The 22,336-nt window shown below is 45.5% G+C and overlaps 1 protein-coding gene across 4 annotated transcripts in view; it reads right to left on the bottom strand.

Moving 5' to 3' along the window:
• FLNA (filamin A) overlaps positions 1–22,336 on the bottom strand; it is an 85,593-nt gene that overhangs the window by 12,464 nt on the left and 50,793 nt on the right. For 2 of the 4 annotated variants that reach the window (XM_069985815.1, XM_069985818.1), the window contains exons 3-30: positions 15,382–15,630; positions 15,169–15,266; positions 14,524–14,671; positions 14,320–14,438; positions 14,152–14,229; positions 13,902–14,064; positions 13,158–13,358; positions 10,494–10,631; positions 8,575–8,701; positions 8,338–8,474; positions 8,008–8,201; positions 7,812–7,925; positions 7,574–7,717; positions 7,356–7,479; positions 6,664–6,824; positions 6,453–6,543; positions 6,200–6,369; positions 5,991–6,108; positions 5,642–5,904; positions 4,819–5,416; positions 4,563–4,736; positions 4,314–4,476; positions 3,512–3,672; positions 3,210–3,380; positions 3,009–3,132; positions 2,776–2,932; positions 2,286–2,475; positions 1,806–1,829 (exon numbers count right to left, since the gene is read on the bottom strand). In XM_069985815.1, coding sequence (XP_069841916.1) covers positions 1,806–1,829; positions 2,286–2,475; positions 2,776–2,932; positions 3,009–3,132; positions 3,210–3,380; positions 3,512–3,672; positions 4,314–4,476; positions 4,563–4,736; positions 4,819–5,416; positions 5,642–5,904; positions 5,991–6,108; positions 6,200–6,369; positions 6,453–6,543; positions 6,664–6,824; positions 7,356–7,479; positions 7,574–7,717; positions 7,812–7,925; positions 8,008–8,201; positions 8,338–8,474; positions 8,575–8,701; positions 10,494–10,631; positions 13,158–13,358; positions 13,902–14,064; positions 14,152–14,229; positions 14,320–14,438; positions 14,524–14,671; positions 15,169–15,266; positions 15,382–15,630 — 4,599 coding nt within the window. The remainder of the gene's footprint in view (positions 1–1,805; positions 1,830–2,285; positions 2,476–2,775; positions 2,933–3,008; positions 3,133–3,209; positions 3,381–3,511; positions 3,673–4,313; positions 4,477–4,562; positions 4,737–4,818; positions 5,417–5,641; positions 5,905–5,990; positions 6,109–6,199; positions 6,370–6,452; positions 6,544–6,663; positions 6,825–7,355; positions 7,480–7,573; positions 7,718–7,811; positions 7,926–8,007; positions 8,202–8,337; positions 8,475–8,574; positions 8,702–10,493; positions 10,632–13,157; positions 13,359–13,901; positions 14,065–14,151; positions 14,230–14,319; positions 14,439–14,523; positions 14,672–15,168; positions 15,267–15,381; positions 15,631–22,336) is intronic. The other 2 variants (XM_069985816.1, XM_069985819.1) reach the window with 1 other exon arrangement.

The raw sequence follows: 22,336 nt of genomic DNA, 5'->3' as shown, positions 1-22,336 counted from the left end.
GAGGGTGCAGAGAAAAGTGGAATTAGAGATGCGGTTAAGGGTCAAAGATTATGGAAGAGGAGCCATACAAAGCATGCATGCAGTATCACTACAGAGGGGAGGTAAAACCAAGGGGTACGAAGCCCCAAACCCGGCCTTACAGGTTGGTGTTAAGGAGTGTGGTTGGATCTTAATGACTCTTTAGGGCACAGGACCCAGTACAATGATCCATGGAAGCCTTCGGGATCAGGGCCCAACTCAGTCCATTCTAGAACGATAGCCGATCATATCTCTACTTATGGCAGAGAGCTCAACCTCATAGTAACAGAATGCACCAAGATGAAAGTGAGCCAATATATTAAGATTTCACCCATATTATAGGCAGTTCAACATGCCCATGACCCACCTTAAATTAACGGGAAATTTATCACAAAAAAGCATCATTGACCCATTGATTGTCTGTAATCTGGTGGGGGACCACCGTGTCAGCATAAGCTTTAGGAACTGCATAGGCCGCATAAAGCCTAAAAACTGTCCGATAACTGGGGGGATATTTATGACACCATCTTACAGTACACTTCTCCTTGTTGCCCATAGCAGCCAATCACAGCTCAGCTTTCATTTCTAATATTGCTGTGATTAAATTTAAAGGGGTAGTCCACCCAAAAAAAATTTCTTTCAAATCAACTGCTGCCATGAAGTGACAGAGATTTGTAATTTACTTCTATTAAAAAATCTCAAGCCTTCCAGTACTTATCAGCTGCTGTATGCCCAACAGGAAGTTGTATTATTTCCAGTCTGGAGAGCAGGAGGGGTTTTCTATGGGGATTTGCTCCTGCTTTGGACAGTTCCTGACATGGACAGAGGAGGCAACAGAGAGCACTGGGTCAGACAGGAAAGAAAACACTACTTCCTGCTGGACATACAGCAGCTAATAAGTACTGGAAGACTTAAGATTTTTTAATAGAAGTGAATTACAAATCTCTGGCACTTTATGGCACCAGTTGATTTGAAAGAAAATTTTTTTGGGTGGACTACCCCTTTAAGCGAAGCTGTGATTGGTTGCTATGGGCAACCAGGAGAATCCCACTTTCTCATAAATCTCCTACAAAATCCTTTGGTATAAACTTAGAACAGAGTCATCCACGCCACACGCCACAACCACAAATCTGCTTCAGGCCAAAACCAGAAACTACAAAATGCCAGTGTTTCACCACCACCCAAATGCCAACAAAAAGGTGTCAGAATTCAAGGCCTAAACCATGGAACAATGACTGGCAATAGCCATTGGAAGTTATATAGAGAAAGCATATCATGCCTGAAAAAAAAAAAAAATCCTAAAATAACCCCACCTCCCCATTTAGGATGCTGTTTGGGCTATTTACAGCTGTTACAGGAGCAGCCAAAGGGATAACTCGGCCATCGATGGTCTTTAGGATTCAGGCTGGTGCAAGGTTTGCGGAATCACTAGAAACGCAAGTAATGTGACAGGACTGGGCTGTCAATCACTGAATGGAGCTGCCCACTGGACTCTATAGCTAGACTCCACCCACTGGACCCCGTGAGCAGTTATACTCAATCTGGAACAGCAGAGAGTGAACTTTCTATGGTAACATGTTCTAAGGAAACAACGTAAAGTCATCTCTTGATCAAGTGAAGTAAATTTACGATTAGGAAGGCCATAATAAAATGGTGTGGCGAGCTATACCAATATTCTCTTATAACAGCTATGAACGCCCAGACTGACCATCGGAAAGATCAGTAAATCACTTTAAACTTAAAAAAATGGAGAGTAAAAATTTAGTCAAGACCAGCAAGCGGCTTACCTAGCCCGTGACCTCCGATTGACACTGAGGTGAAAGGGCAAAGAGCAAGGAAAAGGTAACGTGAGACAAGGTGACAATGTGAGGGTAAAGTGCATAACAATATACAAATCAGCAGAGATAACTGTACATCATGACACGTTATGCCATAAACCGCGTGCAGCGCTGAGAAGTGTGTACGTAAAAAGCAGTGTGAGGAGAGCAACGGGAGGAGTCTCGAAGGCATTCCACGCTCTGCCCTGCACTACTCAAAGCTTCTCGGTACATGTACACAAGTCTGTCATACATCAGCGTATTATATATACCGGCTGGGCTACACGATCTAACGCTCAGCGCACAGCTTTCTTGGTTCAATGTACACATCGGGAAGGCTTTATGGTGCATAGGCTAATTTATACGCGGTTTAACCGGATATTAGACAAGTAAAAATGCACCTCATCTCGACCAGAAGGTGGAGCACCTTACACAACCCAAGGTTCTTACCTGTCACTGTGCATTTGCTGGCATCACCTGTAGGTACAGCCCGAATGCGGTAAGGAGAGTATGGAATCTCATCTCCTCCGTATTTGATGAGAATAGTGTAGCGCCCGGTCATGTCAGGCACATAGGATACAGTGTAGGTTCCATCTTGGTTGTCACGGATAGTGGCCTTTTTGGGTTTGCCTTCAGGATCCTGGAAATTAATGAGTCATTTAGCGGATAATGAAGATGTCAAAGCAGGTTTCTCACTGCTGCAAAGCAGATTGAGGACATCTTGGTACAATGTGGTTCAGCAACCCTTCTGGTGGTTCCCGATCCAGCACTACTGCTTTGGACTCCCCAGCAGAGGTGCCCTTGCTGACAACATATAGGACTGCCGCAGCCAATCACTGGCCTCACTCATCGATTGGCTTCCCCCATCAGGGACAAAGTTGGGTAAAAGTTAAAGAAGCTTATTGAACAATTTACATGGAGTGAAAGTCATGACACTTACTGTTATCTGAACGGCAAGGAGACCCTCTCCAGCATCCTTGGCATCAATAGTAAACTCCACAGGCAGGCTGGCAGGGACACCAGTTGTATTTAATCCTGGGCCACTGGCCTTCACCTTACTGGCATCATGGGTGGGCAGAACCTTTACTTTGAATGGACTGCGGAGAAACAGAGGTTATTAGACTTTAGATTCTCTAAACCAACAATACCACCCATCAGGTGGATATGACTAACCTGCGTGGCACCTCCTCATCTCCATACAGAACTGCAATGTTGTACGGTCCTTCACGGCTGGGCACGTAGTTAACGGTCTGAACTCCATCTCCATTGTCGACAATTTCCACCGGTTCGACAATCCCTACAGAACACATATTGTAAACCCAACCAGTAATTAAGTGGAATATAAGAATCCCACGATTACATCCGACACCTTACCCTTTGGACCTTGGACTTTAACTTGCAATGGAGCCACACCAGCTTTACTTGTGTCCACACTGAAAGACTGTGGAACATTTGCCCTTACAAGTCCTGGGCTCAGTCCTGGACCAGAACACTTCACCTTGCTGCTATCGATTACATCAGTAACTGGGATCTTGAAGGGGCTGCCTGCAGGGTCAGAAATGGCATGTTTAAGATAGAAAAGTGGGTTTTTTTGCCTCCTACACCTTTAAAGCAAATCTGTCTCCCTCCCCAAACTGCTGGTACAATTACAATATAGTCCAAAACTGCAAACTCACCTGGAACCTGGTGTCCACCATATGTGACATTAAGGTTGTAAGTGCCGGGCTCATATGGGATATATTCCACTGAACAGCTGCCATCCTTATTGTCTGTGCATGACATCTTTGCCTCAGATGGGCCTTCAACACCCAAGCCCAGACCCCCTGTACCAGCACCCCTAGGAAACAGAACAAAAAAAAAAAGTTTACAAAAAAGAACAAAAACCCTTAAAGGTTTTATCATAGACTCTGGATACATGACAAATGATCACAAGAATAGACCCAGGCCCCTGCTCACTTTATGATCTTAAGTACAGGACTCAAAATGGAGAGCGTGCACAGACTTTAGCACCAATCCGTTCACTGTCTATGGAAGTGCCAAAGACTGACAGGTGCTCCTGGCCTGCTCCCATAGGCAATGAATGGGATAGTAGTCAGGTTTGTGCACTGCCACTCCAGAGTCCAGTTCTTCAGAATGCAGGGGTCCCAGTGGTTTCTCCCCTGTGAAAGATCATCTTGTATCTGAATAGATATTATGGTGTAACCCCATAAACTTTGTAAGGGGGTTATCCAGGATTAGAAAAAAACACAGCTGCACTCTTCCAGAAACAGTGACTCTTGTCAGTCAGTTTGGTTGTGGGATTTTCAGTTCAGTTCTATTGAAGTGAATGGAGTGGAATTGTAATACCACAGAAGCTGAGGATAGGGGGTGGTGCTGTTTTAGCATAAAACCAAGCTGTGCTAGTCTAATCCTGGACCACACCTTTAACAGTCTGATTCTACAGACCATGTAACTACTATAACGTGATGCAGTAGTCACCTGGTTTCCACTGTAAACTTGTTAGGCTTGTTAGTTGTTCCGCCAAGGATCCCAGGACCATGGACTCTGACTCTAGTTGGATCACAACCCTCTGTGACAGGAACCCTGAATGGACTCTTAGGGACCGGACTTCCATTGTAAGACACATCTACAGAGTGAACACCTAGGTACACAGAACACACCAATAAGTAAAGCCATTGCCTACTGCATAACCCTATGACAAGACTCAGAAGAACTAAGAGCTCTCACCCTCTTCATAAGGAGTATATTCCACTTTGTATGTACCATCCCCATTATCCTGCACATAGGCTTCGGTGAAATTGCCAGAAGGATTGGATACCCTGGTCTTGACATGTGGACCTCCATTCTTGCTGAGGGCTCGGGCATCTACATTGAAATCTGTAGTTGCTTCTCTGAACACACCTGTAGGGAAGACCACATTAAAGAGACTGTACAGCCCACCCCCCAACCAATAAAGTAGTGATCGTATTACTTCTTAGCATACCTTTTCCTTCCACTCCGGGTCCAAACACCTTCACACCAGATGTATCAACTGCTGGAGTCACTTGCAGTTTGCTTGGGAAGTTGGGCACCATTTGACCTCCATATTTGATAGTTATGGTATAGATTCCAGGGTAAAGTGGAATGTACGTGATTGTATACGTGCCATCTCCATTGTCTTGGATATGCACCTCAGCCTGCATGCCAGTGTCTGAAATAATCTCAATAGTCAACTCTGCATTGCCCGCATTGGAGCAGTCCACATTAAACTTGCCAGCTTCTCCAACCTGGGCATGTTCCAAGCCAGGGCCAGAACAAGTCACCTTGGTGGGGTCAAAGGATGGCTCAATCTTTGCCTTGAATGGAGATCCAGGTATATGGGTGTCAGCAAAAAGAATATTGATGTTGTAGTCACCGGGTTCTGATGGCAGATAGGATACTGAGCAGGTTCCGTCTCCATTGTCAAGACATTCGATCTTCGCTTCGCATGGACCTTCCACAGTTAAACCAAGGCTTCCTTGGCCAGCACCTTTAGTATCAATGGTGAATGGGTTTGAAGCACCCACATTGCCTCCTTTAAGTCCAGGTCCATAAGCCTTAACCTACGGGACAAGATAAATCAGTATATAATCAAGAACATTTACTGCTCTCCCCATCTCAGCACGTAAAACGGGCTTCTGTGTAAATCTATGGAAGGAACAAAAACAGGGAAAGCAGCAATATCCTGGATCTAATGATCAATGGGGTCTCATTACTCAAACCCTGATCAAAGTTTTGTATGTCAAAAGTTTTGTTTTTTTAAAGTGACAGTAACACAGATTACTTGCCTTTGAAGGATTGGTTGGTGGAACAGCTTCAACAGGGAAAGGACTACCAGGTACTGGGACTCCATCATAAGTGACCTCCACCTCGTAAGGTCCTTCTTCCCGAGGAATGAATTTGACAGTGCTGTTGTCTGGACTTAAGCCAGGTTCTACTTTGCAAGGAACAGATTTGTTGGATGGGCCTGTAATTTTTGAAGCCACTTTGCCTTGTCCTCCAGCACCTTTAGACTTCACAGTGAACTCCTGATCTTTGCCAACTTCAACCTCTGATGGAACAAGCAGAACACGGATGTCAAGCCATGCGAAAACGAGAACAAGTGATGCATACAAAAGTATGGTGTGCAATACATACTGTCACCAAGTCCAGTAACTTTGATCTTGCTGAGGTCCAAAGTCTGAGCAATGTTAACAGGGAATGGGCTCTTGGGAATATGGTCTCCTCCATAGGTCACATTTACACCAATATTACCCTGAAAGAAAAGCCACAAGAATGAGGTCAGATCTGTCTGAAAAAAGAAAGTCCAACACTATCGATATACTTAGAGAAAACTTATTCCTCACCTGTTGCACTGGGGTGTATTTGACAGTATAGGAGTTATCAAGGTTATCAATGATGTCGAAGTCCTTCACCGCGTCTCCCTTGGCGGGACCTGTGAAGTTCACATCTAGTTTTGCTTTGCCAGCTGCTTTGGTGTTTACTGTGAAGTGGGTGGGTTTACCAATTTCCACACCTAGAAAGCAGAAATATGCGGTCTGTTAACACTCTGAAAGCCGCTATGTAACCTGTGAGATGGATCCTACTGCTAGAGCTTACCACTCTTGTTCAGTCCTGGCCCGTCAGCCTTCACTTTACTGGCATCGTGAGAGGGGTCAACCTTAATGCGGAAGGGGCTCATTGGTGTGGTCTGAAGGGAAAAGACAAATACTCAGCTAGATGTAGAGACCGTACTGGTAGTAATAGCCGCCACAGGAGATTCCTTTACAGTTACATGCAAACAACTGGACATCTGACAAGTGCAATTTACCTGGCCGGCAAACAGGACCATGATGGTGTAGCTCCCAGCTCCTGGTGGAGTGTATTTCACTGTGAAAGTGTCATTATCGTTGTGGATGATATCAAAGCCTATGTCCGCTTCAGCTGGGCCTACCACTCCAGGAGCACATTTGATTCCAATGCTCACATCCCCTATGGAGAGATTAGTACAGGACAGTCAATCACTACTCCAGTCCTGGCAGATCATCATGAATGACATAGCTGCAGACAAACATTGGAGGAGGAAAGCACAAGGAATTTTCCACTGATCGTAATAAGACTAACCCATGTGATGGCTGTGTCGGTAGAGGCTACCCCTCAATGATTTCTTATTAATTCATCTGGCGCTACATCTAATACCACATACCCTGCAGGAAAGTGTAGGCATGGCAGCAGCCCTCCGACACCAGATACACAGATCTCACATTGTGGTATATTATATCCAAGTAGGGAATATCTTGTGGGTAAAGATGAGTGGACATACAGTATGAACCACCAAATCAATCTCAAGTCATTGGTTTTGTCTATAAAGATGTTCTGCTTCTTGATTCCCTGGAAAAGTCTGGTCCAAGCAGAACTATTTTTTAGACCAAACATATTGATTTGGCGGCTCACACAGTATACTCCCCTTTACTTACAGGTATATCACCTGTAATAAACTATACAGTATTGTATGTCGCTCACCTTGTCCGGCCTCTGTACAGTCCACAGTAAAGTAGGTAGGCTCATGTGCCTTCAGACCGGTCTTGGCAACACCAGGTCCATACACTTTAACCTTGTTGGGATGGCTGCCAGCACCAATGTTCATCTGACAATCGAAACATTTTATAGTTTTTTTTTTATCATATATCATGTCTGCTGCCCCAATTTATCAGTTTATACCATAGCCTAGGTAGACGTACCCTGAAAGGACTATTGGGAATGTTCACTCCTCCCCAGGATACCATTGCTGTGTGTTTCAATGGCTTCTTTGGTAAATAGCTGCAGCTGTAGGTTCCATTGCCATTGTCCTTAGTGGTGACATCCACAGGGTTTCCTTCAGAATCCTAAAAAAATATAAAATATATAAATAAATATATAAATATATAATTATATAAATATATATAAATGAAACATTCCAAAGTCAAGATGGCTACTGACCTGCACAGACACTTTAAGGGGCGCCTTTCCACCTTGTTTGGCATCGACCGTAAACTCTGCAGGTTTATTGATGGACAGTCCAGTCTTCTCCAGACCGGGACCATAGGCCTTCACCTTAAGAACACAATATAAGAATGTAAGGGAGATGTCAGGCTGCCCCGAGCTTAAATGGACTAAGGTAGTGTAATGTTCTTACCTTTTCTGGATAGAAATCTTTGGGGGCCGGTTTGATTTCTGCCATGAACGGACTCAGCTTGATGTCTTCGTTGTTACATAACACGTGGACGGCGTATTCGCCGGCTTCCAGCGGCCAGTAGCGCACATCACAAGACCCATCTCCTTTATCGTCACACTCAATCTTGGCTTGTGAGGGACCTTCCACAGAAAACCCTACACAGAGAGGAGACCCGAGTCTATAGTAAAGTGTATCCATTTCCAACAGTGAAATTTTAGATCAGAGTGTGGGATGAATTAGCCCTTTAAGTATCTAGATAAACGTGTATATATTCCTCAAAAATCAGCCTACCTAGAGTGCCCACATCATCGCCAATGGCTTCCACCACAAAGTCGGCCGATTTGCCCACAACGCCGCCTTCCAGACCCGGACCCCATGCGCGTACTTTCTGCTGCCCACATTCAGAGCCAACTTTAACCTCGAATGGACTAAAAGGATAAAAAGGTAAACAGGTTAAAAATTTCAATAAAATGCAGCCTGAGCGTTGACAGGCCCCTTCCACCAGCCGTGAGCGGGGATCTTACTAACCTTCGTGGAATGTTCTGTCCTCCCCAAGTGATGGTTACTGTGTAGTTTCCAGGAGTAGTTGGATAGTACTCAAAGTAATAGACGCCATCTCCCAAGTCCTTCTGTTTAACACGTTCCTCCGTCCCCTCTGTGGATTACGGATATTGCATTTGTAAAGTGAGACAGAATATAGCGGAGCTAAATATTCAGGTGAGGACAATAAAAATAAAGGCCTTGCTTGTGGACGGGACTGTAAAGATTTTATGACTATTTAAAGGGGTATACCGGCCTAGAACAGGAATTGGGAACCTTCAGCCCTCCTGCTATTGCTAAACTACAATCCCCTTACAAACTTGGCTTTAGCTGACAAGGCATGATGGGAATTGTAGTTTTGCAACAGCTGGAGGGCCACAATTTGAAACCCCTGGTGTAGGGGTTTGGGGTATGATCATCGCGCACTCTAAGCAGGCTCCACCAAGTCTCCTATTTTAATAGGGTGGTGGACCATGTATATGCGTTGCTGTCACAGCCATTGTCTATAGGAGCTGCCATTGGAGTGCAGTCCCATAGACACTGATTGGGGCAGCGTTATGCATGCTGCTCTTCCAAGGGGATGCGGGGTACTCCTTATAGCAGGGACCCCAGCAGCAGTCAGTCACTGTTCTGTAGATAAAGGGGTATTTCAGCCTATAATACTTATCCTCTAAGTCCAGTCTGGTCATAAAAGTATGCCCATATACATAGACAGGATACCTATGGTGGTATCAATATACGCACAAGGCCTAACCTGGCAAAGTGGTTTACCTTTCCAGCACACAAGAACACACCACTTTCCTGACTTTATTTGAAGGACTACCAGAGGGCGACACAAGTCAATAAAAACAGACGTCAACTCCCTCCAAGAAATTACAGGGTTAGTTTATGGTTTTATTTTGAACCCGTTTCTATGGTGGAAACCACAGTATATAAAGAAAAGTCCAGTCCATCGGGAGAGCCTAGTACTAGGAAGCCTCCTCCAGCGTCCACATTAAAGGGGTAGTTCAGCAAATATATTTATCTTTCAAATCAACTGGTTTCAGAAAGTTATATAAATTTATAATTTGTTTCTATTTAAAATTCTCAAGTCTTCCCATAATTAACTGCTGTATGCCCTGCAGGAAGGGTTTTCTTTCCAGTCTGACAGTGCTCTCTGCTGCCACCTCTGTCCATGTCAGGAGAGGTTTTCTATGGTGATTTGCTACTGATCTGGACAGTTCCTGACATGGACAGAGGTGGCAGCAGAGAGCACTGTGTCAGACTGGAAAGAATACATCACTTCCTGCAGGGCAAACAGCAGCTGATGGGAAGACATAAGATTTTTAAAGTGAAGTATATTACAAATCTATACAACTTTGTTGATTTGAAAAAGTTTTTTGCCGGAGCACAGCTTTAACACATCAATAGGCACGTCTACCTACCTAATAGTAAGTGAATGCAATAGGACTGATGTAGCTGTATGGTGTAATAAGCACAGCATGTTTTAAGGGGACCTCTGCTCGTAAAATCATGGAGAATGTTTCAAGAAAAAAAAAAATTATGCCTCCCATAAGCAGCTTTCCGGCAGAAGCTTGGCACGTCACCGAGTCCGGCCGAGGAATGGGAAGGGTTTCTCCCAGGGGAGCCATCAGGCTGCTTCCAACTAGAGGAACTTGGAATTTGTAAGGGGGTCGCAGCTAAATCCTATGGGCTGTAAGGACAAAGGAATTCCTGCCCAGACAAGTAGGTAATGGAAGCAACAGGGTAAAGCAGCTACATGGTAAATCCCCATTCAGCCAGCAGAGGGCACTCTGCCAGACGTAAACCTCATGTTCCTAGTCTCCAGAGAGATTGTTTTACACGTACAGATTAAGGACTTCAATGCTGGAGGAAACAGCAGGCACATGTCCCAACATCTTACTCACTTGGTCCCTTGACCACAACTTTGAGTTCTCCACTTCCGGCCCCTTTGGTGTAGACCTTGAAGTCTGCAGTCTCCTTTACACGCACGCCCTTTGGCTGTAAGCCACGGCCCACAGCACGACAGGCGTTCGGATTTGAGGCTGAAACATAAGAGTTGTATTAGAAATCGTAGAAAACCTTAGAAACGTCTAACCAAAACCAGAACACCGCTACATAGACACAGGCATGCTTGTATGTGATGCAAAATGGGGGAAGTGGGCACTTTAAAGGGGTACCCCATTGAAAAATCTTTTAAATCAACTGGTTTCAGAAAGATATATAGATTTGTAACTTGCTTCTATTTAAAAATCTCCAGTCTTCCAGTATATATCAGCTGCTGTATGTCCTGCAGGAAGTGGTGTATTCTTTCCAGTCTGACACTGCTCTCTGCTGCCACCTCTGTCCATGTCAGGAAATGTCCAGAGCAGGAGCAAATCCCCATAGAAAACCTCTACTGCCCTGGACAGTTCCTGACATTGACAGAGCACCGTCAGACTAAGGGAGAATACACCACTTCCTGCAGGACACACAGCAGCTAAGTAGTACTGGAAGACCTTATATTTTTAAATAGAAGTTACAAATCTATATAACTTTTGAAAACCAGGTGATTTGAAAAAGATTTTTCGATTGAGTACCCCTTTAAATCCTACAGCAGGGATTGGGAACCTTCTGGCGTCCGGCTGTTGCAAAACTACAATTCCCATCATGCTTGACAGCCTTTGGCTGTCTGGGCATGATTAGAATTGTAGTTTTGCACAGCTGGAGGGTCAAAGGTTCCCCATCCATGTCCTAGACCAGTGATGGCTAACCTTAACACTCCTGCTGTTGCAAAACTACAACTCCCATCATGCCTGGGCAGCCAAAGTCATATCTTTGGTTGTTCAGGCATGATGGGAATTGTAGTTTTGCAACAGCTGGAGGGTCAAGGTTAGCCATCACTGTCCTAGACACATGTCAAAAGTTTTCATTGTTCAGGAGAGTAACCCAAGTCAGTCTATAGAGACAGATCACAGAAAGCCAAGAGGTGAAGTGCTTAGCCAAGCTCTTCTCCTAAGCTCTATCAAGTGATCGGTGGGGTTTGAAAACAGACCATGACCAATAGAAACTTTTGACTTTTTTGGCAACTTGCATGGAACGTGGATATAAGAAATGAACGAAACCGTAACTGATAAAAAACTTTCTATAGAAATGTATTAACCCCACAACCCCCAGCACACTGCATGCAGATATACCGTAACTCCTTCACGTCCCCCAAACTAGCAGAGAGGATGCTGTAGCAAGAGACAGGAGAGATCCAGCAGGCGGACCACCTTCCCCAGGTGAAGGCATGAAGGAAAGAGAAGGAAAGAGAAGGCGAGAAGTTTCTACAGCGAGAAAACAGAACCAGACAGATCATAGTGAGGTAGCCCGACCCAGCGGGGAGGAGAGGCCCGGCACAACGGGGAGGAGAGCCCCGGCACCACCTGGGAATACAATAGCTTTAAACCAGCAGGTGAACGCAGGGCAATCCCAAGCCTCAGAGTATATATTTGCTTATGTTAATGCTTGGTTATAAGACGTTATCCAGCCAGATCACACATTTGTTTTGCATTATGAAGATACACACGGCATAGACCGCTGCCAAGCAAGCACTGCCGCAATCTAGTGAAAGCACAGAATGTATGAATATATCTCTACCAATAGATTTATTTTATTGTGAAAATATCCAAGTATTCTGACTTATTTAGTCCATTCTGACTTATCACACAACTCCCATTCATATTAACCCTTTCACAACCTGAGGTCATTCATACATCAATGCCCAGGTCGTTTTTGGACATCAGCTTATGGAATCATATTGATCCCATAAGCTGATATCCCTATGTCTGCCCCCTCTCTTTGCCTTGCTGCTGTTACAATCTTGTGACAGCAGCAGGGGAGAGAGGAGAGGTGGCAGACCGCACAGCCGCACGACCTGCTTCGCACCCTCCTCCGCTGGCCTCCATAGCCAGGAAACAGTCTGAGGATTCAGGTTTCCATGGCTACCATTGGTGCTCTGCGATCACTTTGCGAGCCCCGATGGACACCAGCAGAGAATTCTCCCTCTGTAGAAGGAGAATTCTGTCTGGAGCCCTATAGATGCTGCAGTCGTGCTGATCGCAGTATCTATAGGGTTAACAGCACCGAAGCGAGACTCTGGTGCTGAGTTGCAGCGAGCCCGCCGAGGATGACAGGCGCAGCTCCTGCACCTGTGTTACCCTCGCTAGTAAATTAACCTCGCTGCAGCAATTTTAATTTACAGTGCAGCGGCAAGAGAGGGTTAATGGGAGCTGCATAAACAGCATAGCTGGTGATACCATACATTTGGCATAACTTCCATCAATGTCAATGGGAGTCCTGTAAATAGTTTTCAGCTTTCTTACCACCTCCAGCACAAGCAGAGAGGATGATGGGGTCAGGGGGACCCTTGATCTGGAGTTAGGCTATGTGGATATGCTATAGTTGTCCAAGATGTGAATAACCATCTAATGCAGGGGTAGGGAACCTTGGCTGTCCAGCTGCTGCAAAACTACAACTCCTATCATGCCTACCCCACCCCAGATCTAATGTATTACTGACTACTTTGATGGGCAGAAAGCGGCTCTCACCTTGACCGATGGTGACTGTGTAAGGGCTCTTTGGGATCTGCATGCCAGCAAATGTTATATAAATGGTATAGACTCCTTCTATGGTGGGTTTGTAGGTGCAGCGATAGGTGCTGCTCCCCTTATCCTCCAGCTGCATATCTGCTGTATCCTTCCGACCATTCGGGTCCTGGATGGTAACTTCTACCTCACCAAGACCGGCACCTAGAATAAAGCAGACCGCAGTATTAGCAGGAGCTGTCGACTGTATTCAAGAACATGGGGTCACAGTATACCATCTACATTATAAATCCTCACAACGACAACGGTAAAGTGAAGGGAAAAACAAAAGTTTTAGCATGAACCTTACACTATGAATGTGCGATTCCAATATGGCTTCCAAGTCGGCAGGGCAGAGCATTCTAACAAAGCAGAACATATCCATTTCTCTATACATAACCTTCACATAGATGGGATACGGCATGGTGCCCACTATATCCAGCTTCGTTCTGTGCCCGGACATGCATCCCATAGTCTAGTAGTGACTGCTGAGGACTCCGAGGAGACAGCTGGTTTACATAAGATGCCCTAGATTAGGATGCCTAATAAATTGGCCGCTTTAGACTACAGGATTAACAGCTTTCAACAGTGCCATATGTATCAAGTCACAGCGGAGAGTACAGCTGCTTCAATGGACACACAAGCTGCAGAGAGGAAAGAGCTCTACTATGGTGCCAGCCCCGTCCCCAAGCGGCCATCTCTCCTCACCTGCAGTGAAGATCTCAAAGTAGGTGGTCTTGTTTGCAATGTTTCCGACTGGCTCTAGACCAGGACCCTGTGCAGTGACTTTACTAGCATCCCCATGAGACTTGTCCACGTTCACCTCAAATGGACTCTTTGCAATATGTTGTCCGGCAAAGAGGACAGTAACCTGAAATACAAAAAGATTAAACCATTGACCTTAGTAGAAGATGAAAGATCTAGTAGCTATGAGGTTATACAGTCAGGACGGCCTTACCTTGTGTAAACCAGTCACTTTAGGAATATAGTACACTGAGAAGGTCCTGTTCTTGTCATTGTTGGCGGTCACTTTAGCCTTGGAGACAATGAATGAACGTCCAGCATGAACATTTCAGCAATGTTATAGGAACTATAATCAGATTTATCTATCAACACTATTCCTTACCTCTTCCCTGTGTCCTGCAGGATCCTCCACGTACACAATGACCTCCCCCATCCCAGCGCTGATGGTCTCTACAGTGAACTCTGCACGCTTTTTCACCATGTTGCCAGTTGGCTCAATACCTGCACAACGTTACATTATACCATGAGGACAGACATCTTACCGTACAAAAATACAACTCTTCATATCAAAATAAACCAAACAAACCTGGTCCGTAGGCTCTGGCCTTCTTGGGGTTCAGCTTGGGTCTTAAAGGAGCCCCAGGCTTTAGCTTGGCTTTTGGGAACTGAGACAGGTATGTCATGACTGAGTGCTCGTCTACATTTGGGTCCACAATTTCCTCAGGGGTGATCACCTATAGAAGATAAGCCATTTGTAAGTCTATTCAGAGGACTATGAAAAAAGGATAGGGGAACATGTATAAAAACGTTACGCAAAACGCTTACGCTTCTTTAAGGGGGTTATCCAGACTTAGAAAAACAGCTCTACTCCCGTCCTCTGATTGGGTGTGGGTTCTGCAGCTCAGTTCCACTGGGGTGAATGGAGCTGAAGTGTTATACCACACAACCTGGAGGACAGGGGTGGCACTGTTCTTGCAATAGACTAGCTTTTTTAAATTCCCAGATAACCCCTTCAAGACTCTCCACTGGTGGCTGACATATCTGAAGTGCAATGACAACATAAAGAGGTCTGTTGGGTTCCTCTAAGTGCTATTGGTGCTCAAGTGAGAGCCAACACAAAACATTCGGGATAAGATGCCAGTTATCAATAAAAATTAAGATGGAGAGTTGAAAAGGAGGTTATTTGAATAGGCTAGGACAGACGTGAACATGCACTTAGAGGTCCATTTACCTGAGGAATACCCAACCAGTCATCAGCTTGTTGCATGGCTTCACGTGCATTGTCCACTGGTTTGCTGGTGTCCCAAGAGTCCCAGTCAGGGCACAGACCTGAAGGGAGAAAAAAAATCCATGTATAATTGTAAACAAACTCTTTTTGGCTTCCCAACCACAACCAGGCTGAAGGTTCCAGGATGAGCCCCCCTTTACAACCAATGCCACCTACCAGGAGCGCAGCTATCCACAAGGGCACCCAGAGCCTTCCCGCTTTGCCAGTCCCTGCTGAAGTTGGTGACCGGTAGCTGAGGCAGCTTGTTCTGGATCCATCCCAGCAGCCTCTGTTTCGGTGTCTGTTTCTTGGCCTCTTCATCCTCTTCTTCATCCCACATTGGCATGGAGATTGAATAATGCAGGATAAGGGTCCAGATAAGACCCAAGATGAGTTTGAGGTTTCCATCAACAATGGCTTTACTGTCTGCAGGGGGATAGAGAAGCAGAGACATTAGTTTAGCATTTTGCTTACATGTCCAAAAAATACATTTTATAAAAAGAAAAAAAAAATGGGAGAACATTTAGAGTGCAATATTGGAGCTTTCCCTCTAGTCACAACACTCGGGCTATACTGTCAGGCTGCCATTACAACCAGAACTATTTGCCGTTTCAGCAAGTGAATTACAATCTCTCCAAGGCTGGACGGGAGGCTTAGACAGTGTTTAGTCTAGGGCGACAAGATTTCCTTTAATATCAAAGTGATAAAACCCATCCAAGACTATGGATAATATTAAGGCTTTGTAACGCATGCCTGACCCCAACCATAGACTCACTGTTAACTACTTGTATACCCGGACTAACTACTTATCTATTCAATGGCCACCTATATACATACAGATACAGAATTAGTGTCCTCTGCTGTAGCTAAGGGACAAAACCCATTCAGAGAATTAGAAAAACAGCACCACATCTGTCCTCCGGTTGTATGTGGAATTACAACGCCACTAATAGATCTGAGCTGCAATACCACAAACTGAAACAAAATGGCGGCGCTGTTTTTAGGAGAAAGCCATGCATTTAAATTCAGGATCACCCCTTTAAAAACCATCAACAAGCCAAACTTAGAAGTCCCATCATGCACAAATACAAGCCTAGAAACCCTGTGTTCCCGCGCTGAGCTTCCTATACCCAGCCAGACCCCAAATGGGAGGAGGGAGGGGATGCAGTTGTCCAACATCCACGTTAAGACCTAGTAATTGTTTCCAGCTATGCGGGGACGGTGCTTTCCTCCTCAGTGCTGAGAGACATCAGAGCCATTATAGAGGATGGAGCACCGGCACTTTGGGCTTAATGCGCCTAGCACATGCAGATTTATAAGCCAGTAATGGAGGTCTGAGTTTTCGATAAGCGAGGGGAAAGGGAGGTAAAGAATAGGAGGAGGGGGTGAAGGCTTCCAGGAGTCGGCTGTATAAAAGCACAACTGGGATTTTTACCAAACTCTCCAAAACAAGCAGAGTTACAGAGAACGGACCGGCCGTGGAGCCAAGAGTAAAAGGGAAAGACTTCAAGGCAGCGATGAAGGACGCAGTGCCATGCAGATTACAAGGGGAACGCATTTGAATGCAACCCAGACTTCAGTGCATTGAAATCTTGGGGGTACCAGGACCATGTAACATCTGTAGGATTGGGGCAAGTACGGCCATTGCAGCAAAGTAGTTTATGCAAACTGTGGCAAAGGTGCAACCTGACAGCCAAGTGAGCCAGACCATTTAAAAGGGATTTATTAGACTAATTCAATCAGGACACAGTTCCATAGGCTGATGTCAGAAACATATGGCAATAGCTGCAGTATAACTAGACCCCAGCCATAAAGTAGTTATATTCAAAGATGGAACAGACCACCCACATACTGTAGTCCAGGTCTAGACGGCTCCAACACTGCACTGCAATACATTACTGTTTGTATTTTTAGGAGATATAAGTATACATCCATAGCACCCTATTACTGTTGTACATTCAGGAATCTATTTCTCCCCACTCCGTATAAAATAGCAGTTTAGGCCTCAACTCAAACTAAAATATGTATGTCAATCTTATAACATGCATCAATATTCCCTAAACATTAAAAGGAATTTTCAGCACTTGCTTGTCAGAGTTCCAAAAGAGAAACAGCGCCATACATTGTGTAGTGGCCAAAGTGGGTTAATGCAGATCAAATCCCAATGAAGTGAATGGGACCCAGAGATGCCAGCAATATGCCCTAAGATTACCAGTACATTGGTTATTACAAACAAGCGGCTGCCCTTAAAGGCACATGAGACACTGACACCTGTTAGGAAACGTTCACATATGTAACTCACCTGTAAGGCCATATTCACACTTGTGGGTGTTAATACAAGCTAGGCAAGCCCTAGCAAGACTATGACTCTAGTTCCCCAAACCGATAAGACAGTCTAGCCGGAACGCGTGGCTGTAACACTGCGCAAAACATGCATCTAAATTACATTAGTGTGAACATAGTCTTACAGTCATTATGGGCATAGGGAGTCACCCAATAGCCCCCTGACCCACGTTACAGCCCTGTATCACCCACCGAAGCCCTCTACATGACTACTACAAGCGCACCATCCTCCTGTTAAGCGATCTTCATCTGCCCCTTAATTTAACTATTGCCGAATGACAAATTTCATCCTACAACGCACGCAAGGAATTCCCCAGCCGGACTCCCACTGTCCTGAAGCAGAGCCGGCAAAATGTTATAGAAAGGGTTTCTGTGAACCGAAGACAGAGGAAACGTCTGAGATGTCTGACCAGTGAGTTCATGCGACTTCACAATATAGGATTTTTCCCGTATAAGGCCTGCGCTACTGGATTACGTGTTTTCCTGCGGCTCCTTGTACAACGTGGAACCGACCCAAAAGATTTCTCCTCCGATCCTGGGAAACTTTGGGTTTAGTGTCAAGAGAACAGGTCGGTCCACCATGTACCCATCAAAATTAAGTCTTCCCCCCCCCCCCTCTGGAATCTCATGTGTCTGGCTTTAAAGAAGTCTTGAGTCTGCTGAGCACTGTAGTCCCACAGTAGAGTTTAGTCATTGAAATGAGTTATAGAAATGAACCAATACAAGGCACCATGCAGTCATTGCATCTACGTAACTTTTTGGGTGGTTTTCAACGAGGCCTTATGCCAGGACACCAAGTCAAGTGAGGCAATGGCCATTTAAAGGCACCAAGAACAGTCCCACCAGCCTTCTCAGACCCCTGAAAAGTAAGTTCCTAGGCATGCCCATTGCATTACTGCTATATACACAAACAGGCTCCAGAAAAGCTGGGTCACACACCATAGGTGTGCACAATGTTCTGTTATATGTGCATATAGCCAAAACCAGCACAAAGATACCCCTCTTCTGTGAGGGTTATGCATGGAAACCCCCAATGAAATCAATGGGACAGTGCAGATTTTGCTTATGTGAACACAAGCCCTAAGCGACACCACTAGGCATGCACATTCACAGCAACGATGCATTATGTATATTAATAATCAGAACACAGTAGGTGCAATTTCGGCAACTTGCAAGGAACTAGGCAACTAGGAAGTCACCTTGGGACATCCCAAGGAGAGCATCACCCCAATACACTGTACAACAGTATAGGGCAAGCCTAGTGTTAAAAGCATCGCAAGACAAGACACTACACGGCAGCCAGCGAAGTGTTAAACTCTCCCAAGAAGAGTGAAGGAATGAAGACCTGATCAGTAGTCTGAGTCAGAGGGTCCGAGGCACAGCCCCCAGCTCCCCACCCCTCCTGAAGCCACTTCCATGGCTAGCAGGCTTCTCCACTAATCGCTGCAGTTTCCAACATTTTTTGGCCATATATGGCAAACACGAGCAACAGGCGGCGGCCAGGAATCTCCGCACCCTCCCCGCTGTACAGTTTGGGGGATGGAGCAGGGAAGGAGATGGGGGGGCAGATTAGTGCCTTGGTCACAGCCCCATTTCCTTGCACAACATGAGCCTCCAAAACAAACCTAGTGAACGGAGTGAAATCATATGTTCCTCTAGTAAAGGTCTGTTCTGCTACATGGCAGCCGCATGAGCATCACCACAGCGCCGTGCCAAGCCATAAACATGCATGCAGTCTCCAGGATGCACTATATTATTACTGGGCAGTGCCCGGCAGCATCGGAAGGAGAAGCCGAATGAATCCCACACGTAACAGCATACACCTCTAGTCTGCACGGAGGAATCTGCATTATCCCCGTCCATACTATGCCAGGACATGGACAGAACTTTGCTTTCCGGGCACGTCCGCCTGCTTCATGAAGTATTTGCAGAATTCCAATGTCTTGTACAAAGATCTCATGAAACGCATCTGCAGATCCCTAGCAACCTTCTCCATTGAAAGATGGGGAATCCAGGGCAAGGGTAAACCAATCAATGCTCTGCGCCATTGTAGATCTAATGCAATGAAAATAAGCGGCATGCTACATAGATAAGGTGGCATGGTAAGATGGCGGCCGAGGGCGCCACACCGATTCTTTTCAGGATTGCTACTTCTGTATCTGAAAACTGCTGAAATGGCAATTTCCTAACTACAGGGGACTGCAGCATGTTACTGAAGGATATAAGCCACTTCTCAGACTTTGCATCTTAACCAGAGATCTGTGTCAGTTCCCTTTAAGGATCTTTTAAGGGGGTTATCCAGAGCTTCAAAAACATGACCACTTTCTTCCAGAGACAGCACCACTCTTGTTTCCAGCTTGGGTTGTGTTTCGCTGCTCAGTTCCATTGAAGTGAATAGAGCTTAAAGGGGTTATCCGGTGCTACAAACACATGGCCACTTTTCCCCCTACTATTGCCTCCAGTTCAGGTGCGGTTTGCAATTAAGCTCCATTTACTTCAATGGAACAGTTTCAAAGCCCCACCCAATCTGGAGACAACAGTAGGGGGAAAGTGGCCATGTTTTTGTAGCACTGGATAACCCCTTTAATTGCAAACTGCACCTGAACTGGAGACAAAAGTTTGAGTCGTCTCTGAAAGGGGCCATGCTTTTGTAGCACTGGATAACCCCTTTAAGGTGCATTTGTGATTAAAGGTTCAGCTATCCTCTCACTCTGCTACCCAGCTGCTGCAAATCTACAATTCCCATTGTGCCTGGACAGTGAAATCTAAAGCATGATGGGAATTGTTTTGAACAGCTGGAGGGCTGAAAGTTTACTCAATAGAGCTGGAGCAGTTGCCCATAGCAACCAGCTTCCAACTTCATTTTTTAAGGGCCCTTTTTAAAAGCGAAAGCTGGAATATGATTGGCTGCTAGGCACTTTTCCTTTGCACACGGCTTGCTGTTTCTTCTAGGTTTAGTCAATGGACATGCTACATGTACAACACAATCTAGCGGCAGATTCACATAGATACCAGTATACCAGCAACATAGGCCGAATACGAGGTGAATGAGGCCATCCTTTAAAGTGACTGTACCACCAGGCCCAGGCTGAAGCACTGGAGGCGGGCCGACCCACACCCAGTGGGAGGAAACCCCAGCCCCTCCATGACGTGACTCCATTAGAATCAATAGAACCCTATCATAGAGGGGCGGGGGTTTCCTCCCACTAAGGGTGGGCCGCCACCTCCAGTGCTTCAGCCTGGGCCTGGTGGTACAGTCCCTTTAATGTATACAGATATCAGTAGGTAAATATTATCCCCTATGGAAAGGATAGATAACTAGCTGACCAGAGGGGTCCGGCCCCAGGGGTCATGCTGTATTCCCTATGCAACTTCCTAACACTGCGGCAAGTCATTGTAACCAGAATGGTGACTGTTAAAGGGGTTATCCAGCGCTACAAAATCATGGCCACTTTTCTACCCTCTCATCTCCAGTTCAGGCGTGGTTGAAACCCCACCCAATCTGAAGACGAGAGGGGGGGGGAAAGTGGCCATGTTTTTGTAGCGCTGGATAACCCCTTTAAAGCTTATTGAAACATCCCCCCCATCCAATCCCTGAGACCCCCACTAGTCATGAGAATGGGACTATTGTTCTCCGGGTGGCAGGGGAAAGTAGAGCACTTTGCCATCTTCAGGAAACCCTTAAGGGTGGACAAGCGCATTTGCTGTTGCGTGATTTACTCCAGAGACCCTGACTATGATCATAGGGGGTGTCTGTGAGGAGACCCCCTACAGTCCGTTGGCTAATGGATAACCCCTTTAACAAGGCCTCAGGCAACCTTTCATATCACACCTTGGAGGTTGCACCGAGCTGTAATGCAGACATTTGCATGCACCTTCATGCTTGGCCATGTAAGTAGCGTTTGATGGAATTCTCCCCGCATCAGTCACGCTATGAGTCTATCAGAGTGATCTGGACTATACCTTCACTCCTATATTACACAACTGCTGAAATGTACAGTACATAAATACATCTACCTGGTTGTGCAATACCCAACATTCCCTACTGACAGATATACTACACAGCAGAGGGGGTATATACAGCAGGATAGGACGGGTTCTAACGAAACATACAGCAGGAGTATATTTATTGCACACATGACAACCCTTACAGTTTTATGGCTTCTTTATGGTAATTTCCACAATAACTGACATGGGGGCAGCAATGACTATGGCTCATGGTCTGAGCACATGTGGACGCCGTGGTCCGTGACAGGACCTATAGTGGCATTATATACTATATAAGGGTAAGGACTCTCACGGTTCTATCGAGTCATCCAAGCATGACGGCTCCATGGAACAGCTGCTGGAGAAGCTTATAAAGAGGAAATAAACTGCATTCCTGGCTGGGAAACATGAATACTTTGTATGTATACACTGTCACTGCTGGAACCATCCAGAGTTTCCATGCAAGTTCTTACAAGATTAGGGAGTGGCATTAAAGAAACAGAAGTGGATCAGGCAAACAGAACTGCGGGTGTTACGTCCCCCTGAACAACACTAATGGGAGCCATATAACTAGCCGAGAAACACGCAGAGTCGGACAACAAGCTCCAGACTGTTATCCCTAACAAAGTTATATTAGAGGCCTGCTTTTATTTTAGCATTATCCAGAAGTTTTATTGCAGCCCAGTCACATCTAATGATATATGAAGAATGGTGTTGGCCCAGGAAATGCAGAGCAGATGCATTATGGAGACAATATGCAATCAATATCTGACCACGGAGAGCGCCTGATGTTGGCCATGGG

This window comes from Dendropsophus ebraccatus, chromosome 10 (assembly GCF_027789765.1).
Source record: "Dendropsophus ebraccatus isolate aDenEbr1 chromosome 10, aDenEbr1.pat, whole genome shotgun sequence".
Lineage (NCBI taxonomy): Eukaryota > Metazoa > Chordata > Amphibia > Anura > Hylidae > Dendropsophus > Dendropsophus ebraccatus.
The sequence above is the reverse complement of the archived record's forward strand: the minus strand, read 5'-3'. Positions and strand labels throughout refer to the sequence as shown.